The sequence below is a fragment of the Cimex lectularius genome, unplaced genomic scaffold (assembly GCF_000648675.2).
Source record: "Cimex lectularius strain Harlan isolate CLEC.00 unplaced genomic scaffold, Clec_2.1 scaffold10, whole genome shotgun sequence".
In the NCBI taxonomy this organism is placed as follows: Eukaryota; Metazoa; Arthropoda; class Insecta; order Hemiptera; family Cimicidae; genus Cimex; species Cimex lectularius.
The window spans coordinates 2,170,176-2,192,388 of NW_019392665.1; the positions used below are offsets into that span (position 1 = coordinate 2,170,176).

At 40.0% G+C, this 22,213-nt stretch overlaps 1 protein-coding gene across 7 annotated transcripts in view; it reads right to left on the reverse strand.

The window, feature by feature from the left end:
* LOC106667259 (Na(+)/H(+) exchanger protein 2) overlaps positions 1-22,213 on the reverse strand; it is a 79,649-nt gene that overhangs the window by 13,722 nt on the left and 43,714 nt on the right. For 5 of the 7 annotated variants that reach the window (XM_024225017.1, XM_024225018.1, XM_024225021.1 and 2 more), the window contains exons 2-14: positions 14,544-14,807; positions 13,961-14,157; positions 11,219-11,475; positions 10,942-11,159; positions 10,670-10,872; positions 8,104-8,193; positions 7,564-7,634; positions 7,030-7,242; positions 5,053-5,097; positions 4,801-4,933; positions 4,608-4,745; positions 4,483-4,546; positions 4,318-4,422 (exon numbers count right to left, since the gene is read on the reverse strand). In XM_024225017.1, coding sequence (XP_024080785.1) covers positions 4,318-4,422; positions 4,483-4,546; positions 4,608-4,745; positions 4,801-4,933; positions 5,053-5,097; positions 7,030-7,242; positions 7,564-7,634; positions 8,104-8,193; positions 10,670-10,872; positions 10,942-11,159; positions 11,219-11,475; positions 13,961-14,157; positions 14,544-14,807 — 1,998 coding nt within the window. Of the gene's footprint in view, positions 1-1,130; positions 1,685-4,317; positions 4,423-4,482; positions 4,547-4,607; positions 4,746-4,800; positions 4,934-5,052; positions 5,098-7,029; positions 7,243-7,563; positions 7,635-8,103; positions 8,194-10,669; positions 10,873-10,941; positions 11,160-11,218; positions 11,476-13,960; positions 14,158-14,543; positions 14,808-22,213 lie in introns of those variants that run through there. The other 2 variants (XM_024225022.1, XM_024225020.1) reach the window with 2 other exon arrangements.

The window sequence follows — 22,213 nt, forward strand, 5'->3', positions numbered from 1 at the left end:
TGAGGGGGTTTAAAAGGGGAATTCTCCCCCCCGCCTGGAACCAGGTGAATATGTCTTAGTTTGGCCTTAATTAATAGGAAGATATTTCAGGATTATATAAACCTTGATCTGTTACCTCTGATCCCCAAATCTTGATCTGTTACCTCCCAAAATTTTCCTCTAAACTTGTCACGCTTTGGCTTTTTTGTTTCCCGGTTCGATACATCGATCATTCGATTTGATATCCTGTTGCTCTACCATTTGAGCTGTCGTGACTTCGATCTCGGACACCAACTCCCTATCTCAACCTACAACCTTTCGAATTTTCCCTCCTTTTTGCCACTTTTTGTCATCTGACCGCTTGATCTATCGTGGCTTCGCTCAAGTTAATTAATCGTTTTCTTTAAGGTTTTGGATGAAATGAAAAAGGTAGTGTCACGAGTGGGATTCGAACCCTCGACCTTCGGCTCAATACGCCGCTGCTCTAACCACTTGAGCTATCTTGACTTCGATCTTCTCGGACACCAACTCTCCATCTCAACCTGCAACCTTTCGAATTTTCCCTCTTTTTTGCCACTTTTTGTCATCTGACCGCTTGATCTATCGTGGCTTCGCTCAAGTTAATTAATTAATCTTTTCTGTAAGGTTTTGGTTGAAATGAAAAAGGTAGTGTCACGAGCGGGATTCGAACCCTCGACCTTCGGCTTAATACGCCGCTGCTCTACTTGAGCTATCTTGACTTCGATCTTCTCGGACACCAACTCTCCATCTCAACCTGCAACCTTTCGAATTTTCCCTCCTTTTTGCCATTTTTAAAAAGTAGTTGTAGAGCAGAGCCGTATTAAGCCGAAGGTCGTGGGTTCGAATCCCGCTCGTGACACTGACTTTTTTATCTCAACCAATACCTTATATAAAAAGAATAATTAATTAAAAGAAGTAAGTTGGTCAATTGACCACAAAAACGTAAATGGGTGTGTAGAGTTTTCTCACAATTTGCACGTTTTTAAGTCCCCTGCGCAAAAAAAAACGAAATTTTTTACCCCCTGATGACCAATCTAGACCAGCCCTTGGAATCCACTCGTGACACCGACTTTTTTATCTCAACCAAGACCTCATAAAAAGAATAATTAATTCGAAGAAAATTACAATGTTGGATTTAATCTTTTTATTGTTGTCTTCCCACAGGTTTTTCTTCAGCCCTGCCTAAAAATGAGTGCAAAATAAATCATTTCGTGCTTGTGAAGTGGTGGTTTTCAGGTAGTGTCGTGATTGAGCTAAGTACATAAAAAATTTACCAAGGAGATCGTAATGATTTTCAAACTGGAAAATATACTTTTTTTGACGCGATAAATTGACTGTAATTTAACCTTGATGACCGCTGACAGGTCTTTTGTCCCCCCCCCCCTATAAAGAAAAACGGTGTTCGTGTGAGAAGGATTTTTACGGGTTGTGATGGTTAGACTAAGTGAGGATGGGATGAGTTTTTGTTTATGGTCGTCTCTTGGATGAGGATTACCGTCGCGACGTCGCCAAGGAAGGGACGTCTCAGCAACAGTCGGCACGTCGACATACTCAGTGCTGGATGGCCGACTGCCCTTGGACACTTTGACAAGTCTCGCCCTCCTCGGGTTTAGACTGGCGGGTAGTGCGACGAGAGTAGCGAGAAGGCTGTTGTTACTCCCCGCACAGCTGTCACCGTCCTCGGCTACAAACAACAGACACAACCGGAACACTACAACCACACTGCCGCACTTATACTTTGGGCTATCACACCCTACTAATGGATTACTGCCACGACTGGTTTTCTTTTTTTTCTATCTTAAAACTGTTACTATTTATTTCATTTAGTTACGTTTATAAACAAAAAAGGCATTTTTGTGTTATCACATTAGGTTAAAAAGCATTCACCTTAAAAAAAAACATAGTATAAAAGAAAGGGTTATGCGACTGGCCACAAGGACCTTCACTCGGGAAAAGTGAGCTTTTGATAGTGTACACACAATGAAAACATGCAGAGGAAATGAAAAAACTTCGGGTTCAGCTAGACTTCTTTCAATTGTAATAATACACGAATCACTAAATATAAACGGATATAATAAAAAACACGATAAACGAAATATATAAATAAAACCCATTTAATGGAATTTCTTCCGTTTGTTAAAAAATAAACAAATCGGCATCAAGGCTGTCCTCGTAATCATGATAAATCATTACTCATTATTTTCGCAGAAGTAATCATGATTAATGGTATAAGAACCGTAAGCCGTGGAGAGGATGAATGAGAGAAAGAATGTATTTATTAGCGCTAGCGTTGAGTATGCGTGGTGGCTCTTGGCGGGATATCGAGTACCCCACTGACCGACAAAACCAGGTTAGGATTTTTCTATGAGCGTTTTGTGTTTTGGATGAATGTATTTATTAGCGCGAATGTTGAGTACGCGTAAGTGGATCATGGTGGAATATCAAGTACTTTACAGACCTACTAAACTAGGTTAGGATTTTTCTATGTGTATTTTGTTTCTTGAATGAATGTATTTATTAGCGCGAGTGTTGAGTATACGTGGGTGGGTTGTGGCGGAATATCGAGTACCCCACAGACCCACTAAACTAGGTTAGGATTTTTCTACGAGTGTTTTGTGTCTTGAATGAATGTATTTATTAGCGCGAGTAGTGAGTATGCTTGGGTGGGACGTGGCGGAATATCGAGTACCCCACAGACCCACTAAACTAGGTTAGGATTTTTCTACGAGTGTTTTGTGTCTTGAATGAATGTATTTATTAGCGCGAGTAGTGAGTATGCTTGGGTGGGACGTGGCGGAATATCGAGTACCCCACAGACCCACTAAACTAGGTTAGGATTTTTCTACGAGTGTTTTGTGTCTTGAATGAATGTATTTATTAGCGCGAGTGGTGAGTACGCGTAAGTGGGTCATCGCGGAATATAAAGTACTTTACAGACCCACTAAACTAGGTTAGGATTTTTCTACGAGTGTTTTATGTCTTGAACAAATGCATTTATTAGCGCGAGTGGTGAGTATGCTTGGGTGGGACGTGGCGGAATATCGAGCACCCCACAGACCTACTAAACTAGGTTAGGATTTTTCTACGAGTGTTTTCTGTCTGAATGAATGTATTTATTAGCGCGAGTGTTGAGTACGCGTAAGTGGGTCATGGCGGAATATCAAGAACTTTACAGACCCACAAAACTAGGTTAGGATTTTTCTACGAGTGTTTTATGTCTTGAACAAATGCATTTATTAGCGCGAGTGGTGATTATGCTTGGGTGGGACGTGGCGGAATATCGAGTATCCCATAGACGCACGAAACTAGCTTGGGGTTTTTCTATGAGTGTTTTGAATGAATGTATTTATTAGCGCGAATGTTGAGTATGCGTGGATGGCCCTTGGCGGAGTATCAAGTACTCCACAGACCCACTAAACTAGGTTAGGGTTTTTCTATGAGTGTTTTGTATCTTGAATGAATGCATTTATTAGCGCGAATGTTTGGTGTGCATTGGTTTCTCTTGGCGGAATAACGAGACCTTATAGACCCACTTAACTAGGCTAGGATTTTTCTACGAGTGTTTTGTATGCGTAATACATTATAAATATTATAAAAGTTTTTAATAAATTACTCTGATATAATGATATATTCCGAAAGCTTGGCAAGAAGAAGCCGATTTTGCCTTTATTTGATTTGGATCTCTCCTTTTCTTTTAAAATGTCATATTTTTCTCTCCTTATATTGAGCATAGTATTTTAAGCAGTTTGTTTTATAAGGGGGGAGATTGTTTAATCTAACTATTTTATTCCGTTCTAGCCGACTGCTATGATTATGTTATGATATGCTGCATACCCAGTGGGAATCTGTGTCTTAATGAGTAGAGGAACGATTCATAAAATAACCGTCTTTTATGTCGAAAAACATGATTTTGCATTTCTTCTTAAGGTTGAAAATAAGATCGACTGACGTGTAAAAATTAAACATGCATGTTGATCAACATTGTACATAAAGCGAGATGAGGTCACGGGAAAACGTGTGATTTACGATTACAAATTTTAAGTACATATTAAGTATAAGAAGTGGACTGTTAAACTGTATACATTACTTTAAGGGGTCTATAGAAGAAGTACTAATTTCAGAGTGGCATTTCCATTTCATGTTTCCATGTCATTTAGAAATGCATGGTAAAATAATCGTTAGAATCGAACATCTAGCTGAACCGCATAAAGTAAATTCTCCTTGGCTATTCATTGGCCTCCTTAGTCCTTTTAACGCTCAAAAGTGTAACAAACACTCGGTTTTATACCAGTGTAAGCACGTATGTGTCGGACTTACGTGAAGGATGGGCTGTGAACGTGATGCCGCTCTCCCAGTCGTCTTTGTTCCGTTTCCCCTCGCCGGGCTCGTTTTCCGATTCCTGGAGAACCTCGTCGAGATAATCTTGAACAAAATCAAGTATTAAAGCACTTTGTTACAAGACGGAGAGCGATGTCGTTTTACCGTGAGTGAACTGTTTCGCCGACCCGTTCTGTATGCCTGGAAAGCTGACGTGATTTTTTCCGTCCTTAAAACAAACGAAAAGGATTTTATAACGGCTTCACCGGGGTTATTTGTATAATATTTACCTTGAGCCTTTTACTCCTTTTATGGTGATGCCTTCTTTCACCGACGAGCCTGCGTATATTCATATGCATTCTGTAATTGACTTGCGTTGACAGATCACGGTCGTCGACCGCATGTCTCGAGTAGCTCAGCCTCCGATGCTAAAAAAAATAATTGTACACAAAAACTCTAGAAATCACTTTTGGCAAAAATTACCCTTCTGTACGGCTGCACGAGCTCCTCGGCGAGCAAATGGTGGATTTTAGCGTCCGTGAGGTCCTTCTTTGACGGATTGTACTCAAGCTCTTGCAGATCTATGTTCCACGTGCTGGAGTCCAGGTGGGAATAACTGAAAAAATAAACGGAGACTTTAGACGACGTCTGCTCACCCGTGCCGACCTTTCGTTTTTCCATTTGTCACAAAATTATTTGCTGAGTATTGTCCATTTGTTTTTGACAGTTCATTACCTCATACTTGCACTCCTCTGTGCATCTCTCGGGTCCTCTTTAAAACTATCCAAACACAACAACGTGAGAACGTTTAAGAAGAAAACAATTTAAGCAGTCTTTTATTTAAAAAAAAAAGTCAAAAACGGAAGAAGAAAATATTAAAGGGAAAAAAGAAATTATTTCCTTTTTTTAAAAGAACTTGGATAAATAAATTTAAAATATTACTAATGATTTGTTGAAGTAGTGAGGAGCGATCAAGAATGAGGTAGTTTAGAAAAACACCATTTTCATTTTTTGCCGACGTTTCGACCTTTACTGGGGTCATCTTCAGGGCATAAAGTGTGGTGCTATTCTTGTGCTATCATATTGGTGTTGTGTGAAAATGTGAAAACCAATACAACACCGCAAGAATAGCACCACACTTTATGCCCTGAAGATGACCCGAATAAAGGCCGAAACGTCGGCAAAAAAAATGAAAAAGGTATTTTTCTAAACTACCTCATTCTTGACCACTCCTCATGGCTTCAACAAAAAATTAAACAACAGGTCACTACGAAACACACATTAATTTAGAGACCGGATTTCTATGCAGTTGAATATGTTGTTTGCCACCACATACGACCGAGGAAATCAATTATCTATCCGAATCATGTATCTAGGAACCTATAGCTTAAATTTTATAGCGCATATTTTTGAATAGTTAATGAATATCGCATAAAATTGCATATTTGAAGAATGTTTAGGTAAAATCGCATTTATCTCGCAAAATAATTAAAATATTATATTGGTTTTCTGGGGAAGCGTTAAAAAAATCTGTTAAAAAATTAACATGTTGACGAAAAGTCGGTTTAAATCGAAGAAAACTGAAACGGGCCGCAAAGACGAGAAGAGAAGATTCTAGGAATATAAAATAATTTTTAAAAAAACCCTTCTTAGGACTCATTTCCATATTCAATATTCTCACAAAATTTTAAGTGACCGTAGGCACAATTTCACGGAAGACAGTTTAGAGAAGTACTTGTTTATTAACATTAATTGAAATGAATGTATTTATTAGCGCGAGTGTTGAGTATATGTGAATGGCTCTTGGCGGAATATCGAGTCACCCACAGACCCAACTAAACTAGGTTAGGATTTTTCTATGAGTTTTTCGTGTCTGCAATGAATGTATTTATTAGCGCGAGTGTTGAGTATCTACTACTCCACCGACCCACTAAACTAGGTTAGGATTTTTATTCTACTCATGTGGTATAAAATATATAATTTAATTATGTTAATGAGAAAATATTTGTGTTAATTGTAAATAAACTCTAGAGGGCGTCGGTGGCCGCAACGGTTTAGTCGCCATCATTGTAACGTAAAGATCCCGGGTTCGAATCCAGCGGCCCTGCATTCAAACCCGACATACTTACAAAAAATTTTTTTTAAAAACACTGGCACCCCGAGTGTTCAAATAACCTCGTTGTCAGGGTGGAAAAAATTTGTGAATTTTTATTATTTTTAGTTTTAAAGAGTTTTAATATCTATTTCGTTTATTTATCTATATTTCTGTTTAAAGTTACTGTGATAGTAAAAAAACTGTTTTTCTGCATACCATTGCATATTTTAACGTATTAATATTGCATATTGCAGAGCTTTCAACTGTATATTTTATGGCATATTTTGGCAATTTTTACTGCCTAAAAATCCGGTCTCTGCTTATTATTATCGTGCATTATAAAAAGCCAAAACATAAAGACTTTTCGAAATTTTTAAAGAGCGAACTTCTTTTATTGTGGCTATATTCCTGTTCGTTCATTTTGGGTCCGTTTGTTATCGCTGCTGATCTAGGAAATCTATGCCGTATAGCGGTGCAATTAGATTTTAAACGGGTCAGTTTTCCGCTGCAATAATATCTATTTCAATTGAACGAAAAGTCTTTAGGTTTTTAATATAAAACTGATGTAAAAAAAAATCTAGCTAGTTAAACTAGACATAGATCTTTTAATAGAATACCTTCCGTTCAGATTGCCGGCTGTGTAGTTCCTGAAAATGGCCGACATCGACTCTGTCCCGGAAATATTACCAATTGTGGACGCGTTCCTCCTCATGTAATCGATCGCGTCCCTCATGGCCAATTTTGAGTAGGTCTCGAGTATCTTCGGCTCTGCGCCTTGGTGGTTGCGGACGATCAGAGGCCTGATGAACTTGTTGTCGAACCGTTTGAACCTACACGAAAACAAACACTTGTACAGGTTTTCTTCCATCCGGCCGGAGGCCGTTCTACTCTTAAAAATTGTGCCGAATCGAAAAGTTTGTGCAGTGTGTCAAAGCGATCCGATCATGCAACTAATAAGGGAAAGTTAATATTTTTTTTTATTTTCACTCTGTACTTACTGTGAATCTTTGAAAACTTGTTTTTAAATAAAAAAAAATGGCCAAAAGGAAGAAGGAAAAATCAGGACCCTCCTGTTTTTCGATTTTTCGCTCGGATTTTGATAACGGAGCTGTTTTTAGGTGAAGCGGTACTATTCTTTACTAATTACTTACTTGTCTCGTAGATGGTGGTTGCCGTGGTGCCCGAGAATATCTTCGATCCCAGTCATAGTATGATCCATTATCTTTTAAACAAACAAAAATATATTTAAACCATTATAATTATTTCTTTCAATTAATTTATCCTTTTATGTAATGTTTTGGTTGAAATTACTAGTGTCACGAACGGGATTCGAACCCACGACCTTCGGCTCAATACGCCGCTGCTCTACCACTTGAGCTATCGTCACTTCGATCCACTCGGACACGAAAGCTCAAGTGGTAGAGCAGCGGCGTATCTAGCGAAAGATCGTGGGTTCGAATCCCGCTCATGACACTGACTTTTTTATCTCAACAAATACCTTCCATAAAAATTAATTAATTGGAAAAGTTAATTGGTCTATCGGACCACGAACTCTAATGGGTCAACTATTAATCTTTATATCTAGTTATTATAGAATATAAACAAATAAATACAAGTGTCCGGGTTTTTGTCTTTTAGTGTATATCCAAAAGTTTATTAATGTACCAGAAAAAAAGACGAATTCGACTCACCTTCTCGTGGATGCGTTCGTTCATTGTAGGTTTTCGCTTTTCTCCTCGTTTTACGTTTAAGATTTTGACTAGAGGCTTTATGGTAATTCCCTAAAAAAATAATAATTTCAAATGAGAATTTTCAAGTCTTACAGAAGAAACTAAGAGAAAAAAAAAGTGCAAGAATAGTAAATGATAAGTAGTAGTAGTAGTATAATTTTTACAATCAGAATACTATTTAAAAAAGTTCTTTTTTGTGATTATCACAACCATGATAAAATATTTCACCTACGTTTGCCAGTTACATTCGTATATTTTTTTTTAAATTTAATTACTCCTGGGCCAATTGCTGCTCAAGTAAATTTGATGACATTTTAACACTACAAAACAAAACGAACAAGAAAAACCTTTCTAATTCAAGTACATTTTGGATATTAAGATCATCTGAATGGTAAGATTAGATACACAGAAAGGAGCATTGACGATGGTTTGGAGGATTTTTGTTTTTGGATATTGAATGCGTTGGAGGTTGGAGCCTCGAAGTTCGATACCGTATGTCATATGGGTCTCAAAATAGTAAAATAAATTAATCGTTATGTAAAGTCAGTTTTTGTTTTCAGTATTCGAAATGTCGACCACTTCCACACTCTGGAAGAATAAAGCAAATATAGTTTCTACTGCCTAGCGTTCGACCTATTTTAAGGTTATTCTCTCCTGATAATGACCTGCGTGAGTCGGTCTTCAAGGAAATTTGAGATCGCCTGTGAAACCTTAAATATGCCAATCTGTAAACATATTTAAGTTTGTTTTTCCCTAATCATGACCTTAAAATAGGTTCAGAATGTCCGAAGTTTGGATCGTTTGTCCAGCAATCGTTTAAGAATAACGGAGCGTCTGCTTAATTCTTGTTTTTTGACACTCTGGAAGAATAAAGCAAAAATACTGCCTAGCTTTCGACCTACTTAACGTTGTTTTGCCCTGATAATGACCTTAAAATAAGTTCAGAATGCTCGAAGATTGGATCGATTGTCCGGCAATCGTTTAAAAATAACAGAGCGTGTGCTTAATTCTTGTTTTTTGACACTCTGGAAGAATAATGCAAATATAGTTTCTGCTGCCTAGCTTTCGACCTATTTTAAGGTTAATTTCTCCTGATAATGACCTGCGTGTGTCGGTCTTCAAGGAAATTTGAGATCGCCTGTGAAAACTTAAAAATGTCAATCTGTAAACATATTTATGTTTATTTTTCCCTGATCATGACCTTAAAATAGGTTCAGAATGTTCGAAGTTTGGATCGTTTGTCCAGCAATCGTTTAAGAATAATGGAGCGTCTGCTTCGTTCTTGTTTTTTGACACTCTGGAAGAATAAAGCAAAAATACTGCCTAGCTTTCGACCTATTTTAAGTTTATTTCCTCCTGATAATGACCTGCGTCAGTCGGTCTTCAAGGAAATTTGAGATCGCCTGTAAAACCGTAAATATGTCAATCTGTAAACATATTTAAGTTTGTTTTGCCCTGATCATGATCTTAAAATAGTCCAGAGTTTGGAAAAAAGAAACTTCGTTGAGGTCTCAACAGAAAGCTTTTGTTGTGAGCTCACCGAAGATCCTTTTTTTCAAGTAGTTCAACAGCACGTTCGATCCATCAACTCATCTTTGATAGTCCAAAGTGTTCGAATGTCAGTTGGGATTGTTTGTCCAGCAATCGTTTAAGAAGTCGAAGCATCTGCTTAGTTCTTGTCTTTTGTGACATGTTCACATTTTTTTATGTTAGCTGTCGTCTTTCACCAACCAATGCCTGAGTGATGTGACATGGGTTTACAGGATATCTGCGGTAGGAAAGTAGGACTATCTAAAAGTAGGAATATCTGCGGTGTATAGTGAGTAGAGTATGGGTCCTAAGATTCTCCCTTGTGGTACCCCTCCACTGATGACTTGGAAGCGTCTTTTGGATAAGTACGATTTTAGGATCAGGTATATTAATATAAGTACTATTTAAAAATGACAAAAATGTTTAGTTTTCTAAAGCTATGTATAGTACGACTATTAGTAGGAGTAAGATTTTTCTAGCATCCAAATATATTATTAGGTTATTTTTTTAATTATCTCCGGACATTATGTTGAGAATTTCTTGAAAAAAATTTTTTTTAAATTATGAGCCCGCTTTTTATACTTTGAATTAATAGTTAAAAGAACTGATGAGAAAAGTTGAGTAAGAATTATTTTTTAAAAACTTTTATAAATACAACACCTTACTTTTTCAAATATTAATTTTATTTTCATGTTTGGATAGTTTGAAAATACCAATATTTTTACCTTTTTATGTTAGGTCTCTTCTTTTTAAGACTATTTTTGCCTTATTAAACCATTGTTATTTTAATTAAATGTAAGTTTTGTTTTAAATGAGAATGTGCAGTAAAGGTAGTCTTAAATAGGTGAGAGAGTCAAAATAAACCCTAAAACATTAATAACATAATACATAATAAATTTGAAGCATATCGTTTTTGTCAAAACTACATATTCGTCAGCATCCTTTAGAAAAAAATTGGTTTTATTTTTAATTTATAAAATATAATTGTGATAATTACCTGTATAAAGACTGTAAAATAAATGACAGCTATTGTCGTTGTAACGAACATGGGCTGGAGCTTGACGTGTTTCGGGTCAATGAGGAGGACGAGAGCGAATGCGACAGCTCCCCGCAAGCCTCCGTACGACATGACGAACTTGTCCACTTTGTTGAGCTTGTAAAGCCTGAATTTGTTGACTACCGCCGTCAGGATGATCACACCTGTCGATAACGTAGATGTGAGTGGTTTTTGTTTGTTTTTTTAAATTTATTAGTTAATTTATGACAAACCTATTGCTCGGAAGACGGAACAGAAGAGAATGGTGAGGAGGACGAACCAGGTGTTCCAGATATGCCTGTCACTGACAGTAGCGACGCCGAGGAACATGAATATGATCGTCTCCGAAGAGCTGGAAAGCATTTTCATCGCGTATTTGACAGTCGTATGCGATTTGTGCGATATGTTGGCTTCCACGTAGTTTTTCATCGTGATCCCGCAAAACGTGATCCTGTTGATTTCCCAGTTGGTTATGGAAAGTCGGGCTATTATATAAAGCGTTTTACTCACGCGAGTATCCCCGACATGTGAAAGATCTCAGCGTTAAGATATGCTAGATAGGCCATTATGAAGATGAAAATGGGCTCGATGACCCTGACCTGGTCGGTGTATTTCGTCACCATGCCGGTCAGGAACCCCCAGATGACGCCGATCAACGTCCCGCCTATAGCGACGACGACGAACGACATCAGACCCGCGAGGAGGTCGGAGTAGATGATGTTGGAAGGCCCCATTTCCGAATACGCCTCAAACATATGATACAGCACCTAGTTACAAACAACAAATTAGTGAAATCGATTTACGTTTAAATTTTCTTTGAAATTTCTTCGTCGTGTCTGGGGCGATGAACTTCATAACTTCATAACTTGGACATTTCCGATCATTTCGTTCTGCCTACTCTCCCTGGTTTGTTGATGATAATGATGATGTATACTACAAAGCGGGGTTTGTTCTCCCAAGGCAACGCAGCCTTCTGGCTTATTGACTTTCCTGTTTATTTAGCTGTTTTACATGATGTCAAACCAGTGACCGGTCATATCACTCCTCCGAATCTAACGGCACCAGTGAATTTGGCGATCTTAATGAGGGTTGTTTTAGAAAAATTTTACTGTCTAGGGTCCCTAGAGCTTTTCAATTTCTCTTTTTTCCTTATTTGGAACCATTCTGTGATGGAGGATTCTGTTTGTTTTGTTATCCGAAGAATAGAACCAAGACCCATAGAACATATATGGTCTTACAGATTCTCCTCTGTCCTATCTCTCTCTCTCTCTCTCTCTCTCTCTCTCTCTCTCTCTCTGGCTTATTGTGCCTTCCTAGTTCCCTAGTTCAGTGCAATGGACTCAATCCTTCTTCTCAGAAGTATTACACCATTGATTGTCACTTTTACAATTTCATTCCCTAGATTTTTTATGCACGCTAGGTTATGTCTCTATTGAACTGTTGCTATTTGAAGATGACATGGGTGGCTGTTTGTCCCTCCTCACTACATAATCTGGGGGGGGGGACGAAACGCATGTCTCAAGGCGCTTTAACTGCTGTCACTCAGTGAGCTCATGAGGGACCCATAGATCAATCTTTTTGAATTTCCCTATGTTCCTGAATTGTCTTGACACGGTAGCTGCACATGCATTTAGTCCTGGTGCGAGTCCTCTGTTTGATTGTGGTTTTCTTCCGCTAAATTTGGAGGTTTTCTCGGGGCTCGTATTCCAATGCGGTATACCTTCCGAAAAATTTAGCAAATCCGTTCATGTACATTCCCTTCCACAAACGCATTACTGATGTTTCTTGCAGTTTCAGCTGCCGAATGACCGAGTTTAAACTCGTAAAGGAATATTACACGAAAATCGCGTGTTTCCATGTTCATATTTGGAGGTATACTAAAAGGTCTGTAATGGATTGGGAAGCACATCACGATGAATAAAAGTGGAGGAATTGCTTAATTAAATATGTAAATAATTGGAAGTAAACAACAGAAAACCGCTATATTCTCTCTGAATATCTGAAATATAAAATCATGTGAGACAACCCAATATTAATTGGCTCTCTCTCTCCCCTTCTCCCTCGCGCCTCTCGCTATCTAATTCTTTCTCCCGCCCTATCTATCTGTCTATCCATCCACCTCTCTCTCTCTCCCCCTCCCTCCCAGTCCCTCTCCCTCTTGCTATCTACCTCTCTCTCTCTCTCTCTCTTTCTTTCTTTCTCATTCTCTCTCTCTCTCTCTCCCTCCCTCCCTCTTCCACTCCCTCCCAGTCACTCTCCCTCTCCCTCTTGCTATCTACCTCTCTCCCTCCCTCTCCCTCTTGCTATCTACCTCTCTCCCTCCCTCTCCCTCTACCTCCCAGTCCCTCTCCCTCTCCCTCTTGCTATCTACGTCTCTCTCCCTCCCTACCTATCTGTCTATCCATCCACCACTCTCTCTCCCTCTCTCCCTCCCTCTCCCTCTACCTCCCAGTCCCTCTCCCTCTCCCTCTTGCTATCTACGTCTCTCTCCCTCCCTACCTATCTGTCTATCCACCCACCTCTCTCTCTCTCCCTCTCTCTTTCTCTTTCCCTCCCTCCCTCCCTCCCTCCCTCCCTCTCCCTCTCCCACTCCCTCTCCCTCTTGCTATCTACCTCTCTCCCCCCTATCTATCTGTCTTTCCATCCACCTCTCTCTTTCTCTCGCTATCTATTTTTCTACCTCCCTCTTTCTCTCTNTCTCATTCTCTCTCTCTCTCTCTCCCTCCCTCCCTCTTCCACTCCCTCCCAGTCACTCTCCCTCTCCCTCTTGCTATCTACCTCTCTCCCTCCCTCTCCCTCTTGCTATCTACCTCTCTCCCTCCCTCTCCCTCTACCTCCCAGTCCCTCTCCCTCTCCCTCTTGCTATCTACGTCTCTCTCCCTCCCTACCTATCTGTCTATCCATCCACCTCTCTCTCTCTCCCTCTCTCTTTCTCTCTCCCTCCCTCCCTCCCTCCCTCCCTCCCTCTCCCTCTCCCACTCCCTCTCCCTCTTGCTATCTACCTCTCTCCCCCCTATCTATCTGTCTATCCATCCACCTCTCTCTTTCTCTCGCTATCTATTTTTCTACCTCCCTCTTTCTCTCTCTCTCTCTCCCTCCCTCCCTCCCCCTCTCCTCTCGCTATCTACCTCTCTCTCCCTCCCTATCTATCTATCCATCCACCTCTCTCTTACTCTCGCTATCTATTTTTCTAACTCCCTCTTTCTCTCTTTCGTTCTTGCTCTCTCCTCTCTTCACTCTCTCAGTTCTTACCACTGTGACGGCGTCGTTGAGCAGTGATTCACCGAAGACGACGATGTAAAGTATCTCGTTGACGTGTATCTCCTCGAAGACAGCCAGCACAGCGACCGGGTCGACGGCAGAGATGAGCGCGGAGAATAGCAACATGTCGAGCAGGGGAGTCTCGAAGCCGAACAGGCCCGTTTGCCCAACACCCCACAGGCAGACACCTGTCGTATCAAACAGTCTCATTACAACAATTGTGAATATAAGTAATGCGGTTATACTATTAATCTATGGTTGAGATGAAAAAGCTAGTGCCTCGAGCGGGATGCGAACCCACGACCTTCTGCTGCTCTAACAACTTCAGCTAGCGCGACTTCCATCCACTAGTTCTTTTATCTCAACCAATACCTTAGATTAAAAGTATAATTAATTAAAATAATTAATAAGTTCTATTATGACTTCTAAATACATACATGGATTATTATTAATGGAATTGATGTGTACGGTAAATGAAATTGTGAATATGTAAGTGAGCGAGTGCAAAGTATAAATGTAGTTTTTGCTAAACGAGTAGTAGTTTATTAGTTTAAAATATTGTTTTGAAGCTCACCGATGGTCAGTGTGTTGAAGATGGTGCCGATGACGGCGAACATGAGTATGGTGCCTAGATGGTCGAAGAAAAGCCTGTTGGGCATGAAATAGCCGGCGTCAAGGATGATCGGAGGCAGCATGTAGAGGAAGAACGTGTCCGGCGTGAGGGGCGAGACGTGGACGGACGATGTGAAGAAGAGGAAAAAGCCGATAAGGACGCCGACGACGATGAGGAGGCAGGACTCCGGAAATATGTGGTGGAGCCTCGGCGTCATATGGAAACCTGGAAAAAGGCAAAATTGAAAAACGATTTAAAAGGAGAAATACGGCCGTAGTGCAAAGTAGGGCGAGGGCAGTTTACGGGCTGTAAACCTGTCAGGTCCAAGAGTTGGCTAAATATTACTGCCGATCGAAACGATATGTCTCTTGCTCGGCGTAAAAAGTTTTCATGCTTTCGACAGAGTTTGGCATAATGGCTTGCTATCAAAGACAAAAAAACGCTATATCCCGGATACGTACTATCGACTGATTCTCTCCCACCTTGCCAATCGTTGATTTTCTGTAAAATACAAAGACTCGATCTCTCAAAAAAAAGCCATTTACGTTGGAGTTCCACAAGGAAGCGGATAGGGTTCATAACTCAACATTCTGTATACTGCATATTACCCCCACTCTTCTGTGTTAAATTTGGCACAATTTGCTGATGATGTTGCGGCTTTGGCGGTTGTTGACTCAGAGCCTTGCAGAGACTACAGTCCTTCGCTTAGCAAATAAGTGATTGATGTGAAAATTGGAGAGAGAACCTTAACCCGAAAAAATCAAAACTGTTTTTTCTTCAAGGTGCACACTGGTAGTTCAATGAAGGTCACACAACCTCGGATTCGTCCCTCTAGATAACTGGATAACTGGTCGGGATTGGCGGTCGATTGGTTCAACGCCTGAACGGCCATCCCATCTCTTTTATCTGCCCAGAGGAGCCATACCCCATTAAATGTGGGACTACAGTGACAATGGGTGGTACAGGGTGGCCAAGGCGGGGGTGCAACCTGAAAAGGTGAGCCTTGGATGGACTCGGTCACTTCCTTTTCTCGATCCAAGTCCTACGGCATATTTCCTTGAGACCTCTCCCGACGCTTGAATGTAAAGGGAATATCCAGGCACAACATAATGGTGTAGCCTTGGGACCGTGGCACCCTCTCTAAAGCACAAGCAGAATTCGTGTCGGCCTCCGGGTAGGCAGAGGAAGGCGGGTGCTGCATCAGCACACGAGGGTTAGATACCAGATCATGTCTGCATAGACGGTGGAGGGTGCATAACCATCTGAACTACGGGGTGGTAGAAAATGTTCCAAGTCCTAACTCTGCTACATGAAAATGGACTCGTAGTGGCTTAGTCGCGAGGCTCCTGGCGAGATCTTAGTTTTATCCTGTTGTTCAGAGGTACCGTTAGGGGTTTCCTTCCGAGGCGGTGTTCCTTTAAGCGGTGGTTAGACATTTCACTTTAAACAAAACCGCGGCCGGAGCAGATCCGGAAGTTCTTACGCTGGAGGAGCCGCAGGACTCTGGGTGATAGAGTCGCCTTCTCTATCTAGGGAGCTCGGCGGGAGGACCCAGGCTGATGCATTTCAGCAACTTTGGGTAACCCTTTTCGGGCGGCAAACGGTCTGGTGCTTAATGCAGGCCCGTCCACTCGGAATGGACAAGCGGAGAGTTAGGTCCGTTTCGCCCCCTCGGGGCCCCTACTTTTTAACGACTTAGACTGTAATAAGCGTTTAACTTAAATGTTCAAGAAGCTAGTTCTCTGAAACTCCCTGATCTAAGGCTACTTAAACTTAGGTGCGAAGAAGTGTGTCATGGAAGGAAGTGGACTGAAATTGCACGTGTACGCTCTGTAACCTAAGAGGAAAGGAAGATATTTCATTTTGTTGTCCTGAACAAGGACATAGAGCGCTTTCTAAGTTCCAACTGCTTGATCTCCTAAACATCACAGGTGTTGAAAAATCTCAAGGCCTTGCACACTATGCACCTCATGCCTGACAAGGTATGAGATCAGTAATGTTTAGTTAATTGCTTTATTCGTATTCAGTGTTTTTACAATTTAGTGCACAATTTTGCACGTCTGACAGTTAAAGTGTTATATTCATAGCCCACTACTATTATAAATAAAATACGTTATCTATGTTACTACTGCTAGGAAGAAGAGGAAACCGCATAACTTTTATGTTTTTCGTGAGGGTGTAGGTGTAGAGTTTTGCAACTAGGATAGGAAAAGTCCTGCAATAAGGAGAACCTGGCAACGCTATGGAGGTTGATTGACAACCCGAAGCTGCGCAGTGTTGCCAATAGGAGTACAATAGATCTCAGGTCGAGTTGCGAAAGGCCATGGCCGCCTCATTTATCACTGTCCTTACATTGTCCTCAAAAACCTAAATCTATATAACAATTGTATTTTAAAAACATTTGAATCGGATCGTCTTAGTACTGGTTTTTTCGGTATTGCCCTCTTGCTCTGGGAATTTAACAATGTTAGGGAAGAATTCTCAAGTAATGTCTCATATTTTCGTCAGAAGATCGTTTTTCTTTCAAGGATGGGCAGAAATGACAAAACCGAACCGTTGCATAATCGCTTATATAAAAACCCCCTGTTTAATTCTGCTAATGCCCTTTCTAGCTCTTCTCAATGCGAATGTCCAAATTGGATTGTCTCGTTCCGTTGCGTAACTCTGCCAGGAGACGAAAAGGCCCAGGCGGTGGGAACTGACTTAAATTTCCATTCAAAACTAATAACTGATATTTAAGTTTATTACGATTTGATACGATTCTGATTGACACGTTTTTGAGTAAAAATGACAGGAAGTTAATTATTTAACGAAAGAGATGCCTCGTTTGTCCACTTTTCTGACAGATTCTGGCTGGTCTCATATTCTTAATAGCAGCTGTTCAAAATCAAAACTGCCAAGATGGTTGGTTCTGAGATAGTTTCTATTTTCAAATTTAATTTAAGAAAACAAAAATAGATAAACATTTTTATTTATTCAAATAGAATATGCAAGAATATCTAAAAGTATCAGTATTGAATTATATATAATGACAGGCAAAAAATACCACAAAACTGATTTTTGTTTTTCATTTTCTCCATAAAAGAAAATTCTGCCCTTAATTTGTCTCATTTTTTTCTATCAATTAATATTTGTTTATGCTATGTTTTAAATTGGGAATATCAATTAGACGTAAACACACGTAATCCTTAATCCAAAACAAGGAAAAAGGATTTTTTTACAGAATTTAAAATATTACAATTAATTAAGGTTTTTAGTTGAGATAAAAAATTCAATGGCACGAGCGGGATTCGAACCCACGACCATCAGCTAGATACGCCGCTGGTCTACCATTGGGAAGTTGGTGTCTGAGTGGATCGAGGTCACGATAGTTCAAGTGGTAGAGCGGCGGCGTATTGTTAACTTTTTTTATCTCAACTAAAAACCTTAATTAATTGTTATATATTAATTGGTCAAGCGGACCACGAAATTAGTGCATTTAAGGAATTTAAAATTTTTATTCAGTCTCATTTGAATTCTGAAGCAATAAACTGTTTAGTCCATTATATTTCGAGGTCCGATTGACCAAATAACCTCTTTCAATTAATTAATCTTTTTATGTAAGGTTAGTGTAAGGTGTAAGGTTAAAAAGTTAGTGTCACGAGCGGGATTCGAACCCACGACCTTCGGCTGAAAAATGGCAAAAAGTTTTGGCAAAAAAGTCAAAAATCCATCGCATTTTCTGTATCAACGTGAAAATTTTGCCAATGATATTTCGTAATTGCACTGTTAGACGTTGGCCGAATATATCGGCTGGGACTGAACGGAATCCCAAATAATTTGGAATTGCGTCGCCCCTGGAATTCTCGAAGGGTCCACGACATCTCCAAAAACGCTTGGACGGTTAACGATTGGAATTTATAGGATTTTTGGCAAGAACAATGGGTTGTATTTTTTAAATTATCCTTCTCAGTAAATCATTTATAAATCGAGTTAAAAAAAAGATCAATCCACAAATCGCTGAACCATTGTGGCCATGCTATCTTTTGATATGTATAAAACACTAAAGACTGTCCCTGGTCCTCGGAGAACGGGTCGAAAAGGGAAAAGTCCATACTGACAAGACTACACATTGGTCATACGAGAATAACGCTTACGTGCACGTTTATGTAGAAGTAACAACGGTCGTGCTAACTGTTTAAACTTAGCAGGTTAAGAAAGACGTCGGTCCACAGAGAACGGGTCACAAAGGGAAAAGACCGTACTGACACGTCTACGCGTAGGTCATACAAGAATAACGGGCATCTTCTGGCAGGAAAGGGTTTGTACAAGAATAAAATAAACTCGAGCACATTTTCAATTATGGAAGGTTTGAAGTTTATGGGAAATATTTTGGCATATCATCGGACCTGTGCGTGGTCTTGGGGTACGGCAGCAGGCACAGATCGCTGTTCCGGTACCTCAGGACTAAAAGGAATGTTAAATGTTTTTCTGTAGTTTATGTTTTGTGTATATGTTAATTTACTGGAATGAAGGTCATTTATTAGCGTGAATGTAGTGGGTTCGACCCCGCCCCGAGGAATAGAGAACACTGGGCTGAGTGTGTGATGTCTGGGGAGTAAAAGGAATTTATTAGCGTGAATGTAGTGGGTTCGACCCCGCCGCCCCGAGGAATATCGAGAACTCTGAGCTGAGTGTGTGATTTCTGGAGAGTAAAAGAATTTATTAGCGTGAATGTAGTGGGTTCAACCCCGCCGCCCCGAGGAATATCGAGAACTCTGAGCTGAGTGTGTGATTTCTTGAGAGTAAAAGGAATTTATTAGCGTGAATGTAGTGGGTTCGACCCCGCTCCGAGGAATATCGAGAACTCTGGCCGGAAAGCCTTCATACAAGAAAGGAAGGGCGTTTAACCCCGCCCTGAAGAATATCAAGTACTCTGGGGTACGTATGGAAAGACTAGATAAAGAACAAAAGCAGGCAGAGAGCTGGCGATGACCTCATCTTTTTGACGGCCCACAATCGTTCCATCATCGGAATGCGAGGTTTCTGATGTGCTGATTTACGGAAGTTGGGAGGTTTTGTATGAAATGTGCGGTAATGGGAACGGATTTCAGCTTGAACGAAAGTCTTTATGTGTAGTTAGGTTCGATACATAAAATGGAGCATCTAGTATTTTTCGTAGTATCAAGGACTGGGCAGTTTGATTACGGTGGATGTTGGAATATTTGGCTGAACCCCACACTTCCAGTCCGTAAGTCCATCCCGGCTTAACTATGGTGTTGTAAAGCAGCCTTTTATTTTTGAGAGGTAAATTAGCACGTTTGTCAAGAAGTCGGGCAAGAGCTCTTTATCGTGTCATAACCTCCTGCTGTTTCAGTCGTGTGTGAGGATTGCACGTCAGGCGTTTGTCGATTGTCCGAGGTACCGCACCTTGTCCTCATTTGGAAGGGGAATATTATTTAAGAAAACATGGGGGGATCTTTTTACGAAGAGGGAAGGTAATGTGCGTGGATTTATTTTTGTTAAATTTTACACCAAGACACTAGTAGTATGAGATGTAGGAAGTTTCGAGTGGAAATGGCAAGGTCGGAGTTGCTGTATCGTCTATAAATGTGCTGGTTTTGGGATGAGATAGCATGTCACCTGTGAACACCTGGTTTAGTGTGGGTGCCAGAACGCAACCCTGAGAAACTCCAGCATGCATAGGGAAATATGAAGAGGGAATGGCCTTCGATGACTTGGAAGAATCGGTCAGTGAGGTAACTGGTAATTAATTTAAATCATTACTTTGTTTAAACAGAGCCAACTAAAATACATATGGATTAATATAATAATTATTGAAGTTACATCGCTAACAGCTCCCCGCGGATAATTCATAAGTCTCCGAGAATCGAATCTTGATTACATGACATGTGAATATCCGGAGGTCATGGGTTCGAGTCCCGCGTTACACTAATTTTTCATCTCAAACTCATTTTACATAAATACTATTGGAATTTATAAAGCTTCTCCTCGAAACAGGAAACAATATGACCTATGGAATACTCCTGAGTGTGTGACGTTTGGAGAATAGAAGTAACTTATTAGCGAGAATGGAGCGGTTTCGATCCGGCCCCGAGGAAGTTGAAGTTTATAAGCATATTTTGATATTTCATCGTACTTGTGTGTAGGCTTGAGGCAGAACCCGCCACCTCAGGGCTAAAAAGATTTTTAAATGTATATAATGTCTGTGTAGTTACCGGAATGAAGGTCACTTATTAGCAAAAAATGAAGTTTTTTCATCACAACCTCATTTTGCATAAATACTATTGGAAATTATAAATATTTTCCTAGAAACAGGAAACAATATGATATATGGAATGCTCCTGAGTGAGTGGTGACGTTTGGAGAAGTAACTTATTAGCGAGAATGGAGTAGTTTCGACTCGGTCTCGAGGAAGTCGAAGTTTATAAGCAATATTTTGATATTTCATCGTACCTGTGTGCAGACTTGAGGCAGAACCCGCCACCACAGGGCTAAAAGGATTTTTAAATGTATATAGTGTCTGTGTAGTTTATGTGTTGTGTTTATGTTAATTTACCGGAATGAAGGTCACTTATTAGCAAAAAATGAGGTTTTTTCATCTCAACCTCATTTTCCATAAATACTATTGGAATTTATAAAGATTTTCCTAGAAACATGAAGCAATATGATATATGGAATGCTCCTGAGTGAGTGGTGACGTTTGGAGAAGTAACTTATTAGCGAGAATGGAGTGGTTTCGACCCGTTCCCGAGGAAGTTGAAGTTTATAAGCATATTTTGATATTTCATCGTACTTGTGTATAGTCTTGAGGTAGAACAGCGTGCACTTCAGGGCTAAAAGGATTTTTAAATGTATATAGTGTCTGTGTTGTGTTTATGTTAATTTACCGGAATGAAGATCACTTATTAGCAAAAAAATGAAGTTTTTTCATCTCAACCTCATTTTGCATAAATACTATTGGAAATTATAAATATTTTCCTAGAAACAGGAAACAATATGATATATGGAATGGTCCTGAGTGAGTGGTGACGTTTGGAGAAGTAACTTATTAGCGAGAATGGAGTGGTTTCGATCCGGCCCCGAGGAAGTTGAAGTTTATAAGCATATTTTGATATTTCATCGTACTTGTGTGTAGGGTTGAGGCAGAACCCGCCACCTCAGGGCTAAAAGGATTTTTAAATGTATATAGTGTCTGTGTAGTTTATGTGTTGTGTTTATGTTAATTTACCGGAATGAAGGTCACTTATGAGCAAAAAAAAGAGGTTTTTTTATCTCAACCTCATTTTGCATAAATACTATTGGAATTTATAAAGATTTTCCTAGAAACAGGAAACAATATGATATATGGAATACTTCTGAGTGAGTGGGTGACGTTTGGAGAATAGAAAGAACTTATTAGCGAGAATGGAGTGGTTTCCACCCGGCCCCGAGGAATATCGAGTTCTCTGGTGGAGTGACCATACAAAATGTTTTACATGTAGTCTGTTGTTGACAACCTAAGGTACAAACAACACATTTTAGGTTATTGACGTCGTATGCATATAAAATTAGATGCATTTTAAAACAAAATACGTGTGAAAGACCAGAAAAAGAAGGAAAACACGCAGAGGGCGATGACCTCATAAACC